Source organism: Penaeus chinensis, chromosome 38, assembly GCF_019202785.1.
Source record: "Penaeus chinensis breed Huanghai No. 1 chromosome 38, ASM1920278v2, whole genome shotgun sequence".
NCBI classification, from domain to species: domain Eukaryota; kingdom Metazoa; phylum Arthropoda; class Malacostraca; order Decapoda; family Penaeidae; genus Penaeus; species Penaeus chinensis.
Genome location: NC_061856.1, coordinates 29,981,502 through 29,991,501, shown reverse-complemented (window position 1 = coordinate 29,991,501; position 10,000 = coordinate 29,981,502). Strand labels below are relative to the sequence as shown.

General features: G+C 41.8%; 1 protein-coding gene across 16 annotated transcripts in view; it reads left to right on the top strand.

Moving 5' to 3' along the window:
- LOC125045850 (zinc finger and BTB domain-containing protein 14-like) overlaps positions 1-10,000 on the top strand; it is a 119,198-nt gene that overhangs the window by 85,842 nt on the left and 23,356 nt on the right. For all 16 annotated transcript variants that reach the window (XM_047643394.1, XM_047643388.1, XM_047643391.1 and 13 more), the window contains one exon: positions 694-881. In XM_047643394.1, coding sequence (XP_047499350.1) covers positions 694-881 — 188 coding nt within the window. The remainder of the gene's footprint in view (positions 1-693; positions 882-10,000) is intronic.

The window sequence follows — 10,000 nt, the reverse complement described above, 5'->3', positions numbered from 1 at the left end:
TGCGTTTGTCTTTTTGTCTGTTGGTTTGGTTTGTGTGTATTTGCGTGCGTGTGTGTGTGTGAGTGCGCGCATACGTGCATGCATGTGGTTGTTTATTGGTTCTTGCGTGTATTTATGCATTTCTTGGCGGACGCGACGCTTTGCATGCTCCCGTTGCAATCCCTCGTGAATGCCAATTACAAGTTGACGGTTTGTCCAATTGCCTAACTCGATTCTCTCCACATGACATTAACCCATTAATCAATCGATCCAAGGAAGTTTCTCCCACGATAGCAACTCCTTTACATCCTACGTGGCAGTTAGGGATTGATGAGTAAAGCTATCCGAAGGAGCAGCAGAAGAAGGCCCTCGGGCGGTGGAAGGTGGAGGGTAGGAGGTGGAGGGTGGAGGGTAAGAAGTGGAGGGTGGAGGGTAAGAGGTGGAGGGTAGGAGGTGGAGAGGCACTGGGGAGGGAGGGCGAGTTGACATTGCTGGGGGTGTTAGGGTGACAGCGGCGGGAAGGTTATGGTAAACGCCAGTAGGGGCAGATGTCCCTCTTAACCTTGCTGATTGGAAGTTGATAAAACAGAACTATAAAAAAATACCTCTATATCTACTAAATCGATTGAGATCCCGGTTCATTTTAAATAATTACATATTTATCAACCTCTAAGTCTGAGGAACACGAGATAACATTTCTTTCTCTCTTTCCAGATGGGAGCAACAATATGGATGTGAGGCGATATGAGCTACGGTGGACACACCACCAGTCCACTGTGGTGGCGGAGGTGGGCTCGCTCTACCGGGACGCTGCCTTGGTGGATGTCACCCTTGCTTGTGAGGACCAGCGTACATACCAGGCTCACAAGCTGGTACTCTCAGCATGCTCCCAGTACTTCCAGGTAAGTGCGTTCGAGTAGAAGACGCCCAACGGTTTTTCGTTTGGCGTGAGCAAACCCTCGCGAAGAGGCGAATATTGTATCTTGTCTAAGGATGTTTTTAAGTGGTTCCTTGTGTCGTCGGTAGGTGTTAACAGAATATGCTTTTTTTTTTGTATAAATAAAAAACATTGAAAATAAGCCTGTAGAACCGTCTGTTGAAAGCAATTCAAATAATTCTTATCTACGTAGACATCCGGAAAAAACATGTATATTGTGAATTGTTATCTTTTAATGATATGATACCATTACTTGAGAACTGAATGACCCTTTGCCCTGCGTTTAGTGGCCAACCAGTAAGCCGGAGTGGTTGTATAGGACCAATAAGGAACGATTGTATATATAGAACTAGTGGGAACATTGGATCTGAGGATTATGGACGATTTATTAACAACAGTTTACGAGATTTTGCTTCCATAAATGCTTTGCTTTTAAATAATCAGTATGTAATAATATTAAGTTATTTCCGATGGTTCAGAAAGTGGATAAAAAAACAATACAAATATATATATTTTTATTCTTATTCTTTTGTATCGATTTATTTACTCAATTCAGACGAACGTAGGATGTGCCATGTCACAGGATTGTGTAATAGCGGTCGTTGTCCAGAAGATATATTTTTCCTCCTCTTCTTCTCACCAGCAAGTGCTAAACCGGTAGTAATTTATCGAAATTTTTTGACCGCATATCGATACCATCTCCACATGGCTCTAGACGTCAAATAATAATAGAACGAATAATAGTAATACTGGTCATAATGATGATAATAACAAAAATGATAATGCTAGAATGATGACAACAGAAATGATAATAGTACTGATGATATAGTAATAATGATAATGATAGTGATAGCAATAATACTAGCGTGACAATAGCAAAAAAAAAAAAAAAAAAAAAAAAAAAAAAACATGACAGGGCAGCAGATCATTCCCTCAAATTCTCAGTCGACTTCACACCGAACGGCGTCTACCTCCTCTTCCCAAAAGAGTGATTATTGCTCGTCTCAAGAAAAGTGCCAGGAAGATTGCACTTCTTTGGCCCCGCAACGTTGCAATGACAGAGAGAAAATTAGTCATATATATCCCCGTCTCCGCCTCCCACACCTGCCAGCCAGCCAAGGCCCTCCCGCGGGATTTGTCCTGCTGGGGTCGTGATTCTTTGCCTTTATTTTTTCTGTGGGAGAAGGAGGGAGACGGTGATGCAGGTTGGGGATGCGGAGGGAAGAGGAAGAGGGAAGGGGAGGGGGAGAGAGAGGATGATGGAGGTTAGCGGGGAGGGAGAGGGAGAGGGAAGGAGAGCAGGGAGGTGGAGAGAGAAAAAAAAAAATGAAAGGGGGGAGCGAGGAAAAGAGCAAGAGATAGTGACGGGAGACAGAGACGAGTCGGAGGCGGAGACAGACAGGTAGACGAACTCATAGATAGATATAGAGACGTACATGCACGAGCAATGCATGTGCATGCGCTTGTGCATACGGATGTGAGTACGCATAATTCCCGAATACACATATACGTTTTCTGCGGACATACGAAAAAAGTGACGGTAAAAGTCAAAGAGAGAGTAAGAGAAAGAATAACAGAGAGCGAGAGAGACAAACACAGAGAGGAACAGACACGAAATGAAAGAAAGACAAAGAAGAGCAGAAAGAGAAAGAGAGAGAGAAAAAAAGAAGCAGAAAGAAATAAACAAAGAGGGATTATCCGTTTGTTTGCTGGAGAGGCGGGAAAGGGGGAAAATCTGTATACTACAGTCTTGTGATCTTTAGACCAAAATGTCAAGCGGTTAAAGATTTTCCTAGGAAGATGGAGAGGAAATCATGTTAACAAAATGACCTCACTCGTATTATCTCATAAGACTTTAAGCCATCCGATATTGTTACCGTTAAATGTATATATGATCGTTAAAGTTGATTCATTGGTTGATTAAAAATATATCGTGATTAAACATATAAATAAATAACCTTTGCGTTCAGACATTCATTCAGTATTCATTTTATACATTAATATAAGAAGCATCTGTTTGGTTAAACGGTTGGACTCAAAGTCACGACCTAGTATTACGTGTGGGGGAAGGGGAAGGGTAGGAGGAAAGAGTGAGGAAAAAAAAGAGGGGGGGGGGGTGCGTTACATAAGCTATCAGCCTTTTGATTCCTAACACTTGACAACATAAAACAGAGAGCTTCACCTATCGCCTACCACCCTCCCCCCCCTACCCCCCCACCAACGCCGCTAAAAGACCAAAGAGATGTGATTAAGTGAAGGAAAACAGGTGAAAATAATAATCAAAAGGTTTTTAGAAAATGGAATATACGTATTGAGAAAGCAATTGCTCTCAATGGATTTCGGGTGACGGGGGAGGGTTTGTGGTGGGGGGGGGGTGAAGGGGTTAAGGGATGAGAGGGTAGGGGTGTTAAAGGGAAAGGAAAAGGAGGACGGAGACAAGTATGAGGGGTTAGGAAGAGGAGGGAGAAGAGGTAGAGGAAAAGGCGGAGGAGGAGGAGGAAGAGGAGGAAGAGGAGGGAGAAGAGGTAGAGGAAAAGGCGGAGGAGGAGGAGGAGGAGGAAGAAGAGGAGGAGGAAGAAGAGTAGGAAGAAGAGGAGGAGGAAGTTTAGGACTAGGAGAAGGGGTTAAAGGAGAAGGAAAAGGACGAGGACAAGGAGAAGGAGTGGGCGAAGAAGGAGACAGAGTAGTAGAAGAGGAAAAAAAGAGAAAGAAGACATCAACCTTCCCCCCCCCCCCCAAGGCCCTTCCCCTCCCTCCCCCCCCTCAACCCCCCCCCCCCCATCACAAAACCCCAGCCAACATCAAAGGCATCATTCCGGCGATAACCACCTATGACAACGAAGACCTTGAAGGAAATGACCAACTCCCGCGACGTCAAAAAAAAAAAAAAAAAAAAAAAGAGATCTCGTTCTCCTGGAGACGCACAAGACGCCGACGGTTTTGTTTTATTGATATTCTTCTTATTTCTAAGTGCCAGTTGCGTGTGAGTGGGGGGGGGGAGGAGGGAGGGGGATAGGCGGAGAGAGGGAAAGGAAGGGGTTAGGTGAGAGGGAAGGAGTGAGAGAAAGGGAGAGGGAGGAGGAAGAGGAGGGAGGGAGGGAGGGAGGGAGGGAGGAAGGGAGGGAGGGAGGGAGGGAGGGAGGGAGGGAGGAGGGAGGGAGGGGGGAGAGAGAAAAGAGAAAGGAAGAGAGAGAAGAGAGAGAGAGAGAGAGAGAGAGAGAGAGAGAGAGAGAGAGAGAGAGAGAGAGGGGGAAGAGAGAAAGAGAAAGAGAGAGAGAGAGAGAAGAAGTGACAGAGGAATAGAGAGAACAGGGGAAATATTCCCGAGGGTAGGTTCCTAGAAATTATTATTGGCTAAATTGTTGTTTGTTCGTCATTATTATTCATTATATTATCATCGTGCGTGCGTGGTGGTGGTGTGGTTTTTGGGTGTGTGTGGGTTTTTTGTGCATTGAACATAACCGAAGCATTTTTTCCGCCCACCCCCCTCATTTTCTTCCGCTTCTCTTTTCTACCTCGCCCTCATATCCCCTGTCCTCCCCCCCCTCCCCCCCTCACATCTTCCCCCCCCTCCGTACCCACCTTCCCTTTTTCCCTCCGCTTCTGCCTCTCGAAAAACCGTCCACGTCACACCCAGATCCTTCAGTTCTCTAAAACACCACGAGGTCACTCCGCTCCCTCCCCCCCCCCCCTTTCCCCTTCCCTCTCCTTCTCTCTCCCTCCCCACCCCCTCTCTCCTTCCCTCTCCTTCTCTCTCCTCTTCCCCTCCCCCCCCCTTCAATTCCCCGCTCTTTCCATTCTCTGTAGATTTTTTTCCAAAGGTTTATATGGTGTGGTTGATGGTGAGTAAAGATTTTAAAGGTATATGATGGGGGTGGTGGAGAGATGGTGTTGAGGTTATAAAAGGTTTGATGAGATGATGATGATGGTGATGATTATGATGATTTTTGGTGATGAAAATAATTTTTATGATGAGTTGAGATGATAATAAGGGAAACGATGAAAATATAATAGTAACAAGGGTAAATGAAATAAATAATAATATTAAGGTTTTTCACATCATTGTTTTCTTTCTTTTTCTACTTTGCTTTCTCTTTTCTTTTATCCCCCTTTGTCAATTCCCTCTCTCTTCTTTTAAACCCCTTTTCACCCCCTCTCTCCTTTCAACCTTTCCCCCTCCCTTACCCCCCCCCCCCTATTCCCGCTGCAACCCCCTCTCCCTCCCCCTCTCTCTCCTTTTCTCTTCCCCCCACCCCCCCTCTCTCTACTTCCTCACTCCCCCCCTCCCACTCCCCTCCCCCCCCCCCCCCTCTCTTTTCCCCCCTCCCTTTTCCCCCCTCCCCTCCTTCCCTCCCCCCATTTCCCCACCCCTACTCTCTTTCCTAAACCTCCCCCATCCACCCCCTTCCCCCTCCCCTCTCCTTCTCTCTCTTCCTCCCCTAGCGTTCCCAAAGAGAAAGGGGGGAGGGGTGGGGGGAGTACGGAGCACCCCCCCCCCCCCCCCCGCAGCATCACTTTACTCGGCGCCCCCAAGCCACACCCAGCAACGGCCCCAAACAAAAACTGCTCGACGAGAGAGTTGGAAAGACCTGCTTCGCCCGTCCCCTTTTTTCCAAAGTTTCTCTCTTCCTCCCCCCTCCTCTTCCTTCTTCTTTTCTTTTTTCTAATTTTTTTATTTGTTAGTTTGTGTTGGAAATTTTTTTATTATTATTTTTTTTTTTAGCTTTCTTCTCCCTCCTTTTTCTCCCTCCTCCTACTCCTACTTCTCATCTTTCTCTCCTTCCCTTCCCCCACCTCCTCTTCGTCTTTCTTCTTCCCCTCCCCCACCTCCACCGGTAATCCACTTCCCCCTTTCCCTCCTCTCCTCCCCTTCCTTCCCCCTCCTCCTCTTCCCTTTCCTCCTCCTCTTCCCTTTTTTCTTCCATTTCCTCCTCCTCCCCTTCCTTTTCCCCCCTCTTCTGCCCTCTTTCATCTTCCTTTTCCTCTTCCTCCTCCTCTTCCTTTTCCTACTTTTTCCCCCTTTTTATCTTCCTTTTCCTCCTCCTCTTTTCCCCTTTTTCATCTTCCTTTTCCTTCTCTTCTCCCCCTTTTCAATCCTTTTCCTTCTCCTCTCCCCCCCCCCTTTTCAATATCCCTTTCCTCCTCCTATTCTTCCTTTTCCTCCTCTTCTCCCCCTATTCATCTTCCTTTTCCTCCTCCTCTTCCCCCCCCCCCTTTTTCAATATTCTTTTCCTCCTCCTCCTTCCCTCTTTCCTCTCCCTGCTCCGCCTTTTCATCTTCCTTTTCCTCCTCTTCTTCCCCTCCTTTTCCTCCTCCTCCTTCCCTTTTTCCTCTCCCTGCTCTTCCTCCTCCTCGTTCTCCTCTCCCTCTTCCTCCTCCACCTCCCCCCCTTTCCCAAAACCCACACCTCCCCCAAGACTAACACAGAGACGAAGAAAATTTCGCTAGTCAAAACTTTTCCTTTTTTTGTTTTTTCTTTTGAGATTTTCCCCCTTCTTCTTCACCCAGAGTGAAGATATCAATATGTCTTGTTATAGTTTGTTATTTTTATTGTTATTGTTGTTATAATATAATTTATTTTTTTATAATAAAATTGTTTTTGGGTTATTATATTTATTATTATTTATTTTTAAATAGTAGTAGTAGTATAGTATTATAAGTAGAAAAAAATGCGTTTTTAAATTGTTATTAGTATATATTATCATTATTATTATAATTGTTGTTGTTATTATTATTATAATAATAATGATTATAATTATTATTATCATGATCATGGTATAGTTTCTGTTGTTGTTATCGTTGTTATAGTTGTTATTGTTATTATAATTATTAATGTTATTAGTTTTATTATTGTTAAAAAATAATATAATAATAATTATTATTATTATTGTAATTTTTTTATTATTTTTATTTTAATATTAATGTAAATTTTTATTATCACATCTTTAAACATCATCATCATCTTTTTTGGGTTTTTGTGTTTTATTGTTATAATTTAAATCACCATAACATGATAATGATCATGATTATCATAACCATTATTATTATCATTATCTTCATCATAATTATTATCATTGTTGTTGTAAGTGGTATTGTTATTATTATCATTATTATTGTTAGTGTTATTATTACAATTAGTTTGTCGTTGTTCTCGTTTTAATATAACAATAAAACAAAACAAAAAACATATGGGTTGATTTATAAAAAAAATCGAAAACCTGGAGGGAAAAAATGTCGCCATTTTCGTTTTGTGTTTACTTTAACCAATAGATTTTTGTGTTCCGTAAGTCCTCAATTCTAGGAACTGTGGTTTCTAAATCGTTTTCTTTATATCTTCCTAGCCTTTTTTGTTTATTTGTGTGTGTTGAGATGCTCGCTTTGATCTAAAATAGTAACAGACCCAAAGGCACGCTTAAAGAACTCAGACAAAAAAGTTTGGTCCTTCTTTTGGAAAGACAGTCAGTCGTTTGGTAATTTTATTTATTTTTACTCTCAATCAATTTTCTTTCTCACTTTTTCTCTCTGTTTGTCTGTTTCATTCTCTCTCTCTCTCTCTCTCTCTCTCTTATCTCTCTCTCTCTCTCTCAAATCATCTCATCTCCCCCCCCCTCTCCTTCTCTCTCCCAACTCTATCTCCTCTCTTCTCTCTCCTCTCTCTCTTCCTCCTCCTCTCTCTCTTCTCTTCCTCTCTCTCCCGTTCTCTTTTTTTTGTGTTACTTTCACCATGGAGAAAAAGGGCTTTTTTCGCCCGTCTTTAAAGGGTAAAGTTAATCTTTTGTTCATTTTATTCTTCTTCCCTGTTTCCCTCCCTTTTCCTCCTCTTTTTCTTTTTTTCTTTTTTTCCTTCTTCTTTTTTTTTCTTCTTCTTCTCCTTCTTCTTCTTCTTTTCTTCTTTTTTTTTTTTTTTTTTTTTTTTTTTTTTTTTTTTTTTTTTTTTTTTTAAATTATTATTATTATTTTGTTTTTATTTTTATTATTATATTATTAAATTTTTATTAATTATATTATTTTTTATTAATTATTAATTATTTAAGATTTTTTTTTTTTTTTTTTTTTTTTTTTTTTTTTTTTTTTTTTTTTTCTTTCATTCGATTTAATTTGTTTGTAATGATATCCTTTTTCATCTATTTTCATCATCATCATCATCATCCTCATCATCATAGTTGTCCGTTAAACAATTTAACACATGTACAGTTTCCATTTTTAGCCCTTGAACACCTGAAAAAAAAACCAAATAAACAAAAAACAAAAAAAAAGGAAGTGTCATAATGTTCATGACATAAACAGGGATTAGGAAGGCAAAACTTATGGCATTAATACTGATACAAATAACAAAAAGGATTATGTTTTATGGTGGTATTTACAGTGAGATTCATTGAACCAGATATGTTTCCCTGAATGTATCAGAAAACGATTTCCCCCCTTCTTTCTTCTCTTTTATTTTCGTTTTATTATGGTAGCCTATTGTATTAAGGTGGTTCTAGGTGTGGAAGATTTTTAAATGATTGAACATGTTGATTTATCTGTCTGTCTCTATCTCTCTCTCTCTTTCCCTCTCTCTCTCTGTCTCCTCTCTCTCTCCTCTCTCTCCTCCTTCTCTCTCTCTCTCTCTCTCTCTCTCCTCTCCTCCCTCTCTCTCAAAACTCTCCCACTTCTTCCTTTTTCCCCTTCCCCCTTTCCCTCTTTCTCTTTCCCTTTCTTTTTCTTTTTTTTCTTTCTTTCCCCCCCTTCTTTCTTTTTTTTCTTTTTTTTCTTTCTTTCCTCTCTCTCTCTCTCTTCTCTCTCTCCCTCTCCTCTCTCCTCTCCTCTCCTCTCTCCTCTCTCCCCTTTTCTCTCCTCTTTCCCTTTCACTCTCCTCCTCTCTCCTCCCTCTCTCTCTCCTCTCTCCTCTCTCCTCTCTTCTCTCTCCCCTCTCCTCTTCCTCTCTCTCTCTCTCATCCGGTGCTAATTCAAAAAAAGATAAAATTAAAGGAAAATAAAAAAGAAAAAAAATAATAAAGAAAAGGGGATCAGCTTGTGAAATCGGTTTTAGTAGAAAGCGAGGAATACGGAAAAATAAATTGGAAAGGAGGGGGAGAGGAAAGAGGAGAGAGAGAAGGAAAAGGAAGAGGGGAAAAGAGGAAATTTGGAGAGAAGAGAGGAGAGAGAGAGAGAGAGAAGAGAAGGAGAGAGAGAGAGAGAAGAGAGACAGAGAGAGAGACAGAGAGAGAAGAGAAGAGAAGAGAGAGAGAGAGAGAGAGAGAGAGAGAGATAGAGAGGAGAGGGGGGGGGGAAGGGGGAAGAGAGAAGATAGAGAAGAGAGGAGAGAGAGAGAGAGAGAGAGAGAGAGAAGGAGAGAGAGAGAAGAGAGGAGAGGAGAGAGGGAGGGAAAGAAAGGAATTGCCTAAAATAAAGACAAGATAAACTTGAATGAAAGGGAAGAAGGGGGATCCCTGAAATTGAAAGAAGACGAAGAAAAAGAGAAGAGAAAGAGAGAGAGAGAGAGAGAAAGAGAAAGAAAAAGAGAAAGAAAAAGAGAAAGAAAAGGGAGAAAGAAAGAGAAGAGGAATCTAAAAGAAAAGACCCCAAAAACATGAAATAGAGTGAGAGATAGAGCTTGTGAAATTGCTTGTAAAGGAAATCCGTATATGATCTGAAGGATTATTGTTACGGGAATTAGTAGTATTAATATTAATAGTGTTAATGGAAAAGTTTATTTTGGGTAATACGCGTTGGTGCAACTCTCTTGATGCTGTTTGCTGGCATAAATCTCTCTCTGTCTCTGTCCTTTTTTCCCCCCTCTGTCTCTCCCTCCCCCATCTCTCTCCTCTCTCCCCCTTCTCCCCTTTCTCTCCTCTCTCCCCTCTTCTCTCTCTCTCTCTCATCTCGCTTTCTTTTTTCGCCTCTCTCTCACCCTCCTCTCACTCACTCACTCACCCCACTCACTCACTATCACCCACTCACTATCCTCACCTCTCTCCTCCTCTCTCTCTCTCTCATATTCTCTCTCTCTCTCATTCTCTCTCCTCTCTCCTTCTCTCTATTTTTTCTATCTAATATCTATCTATCTTTTTTTCCCTTCTCTCTCTCTCTCTCTCTCTCTTT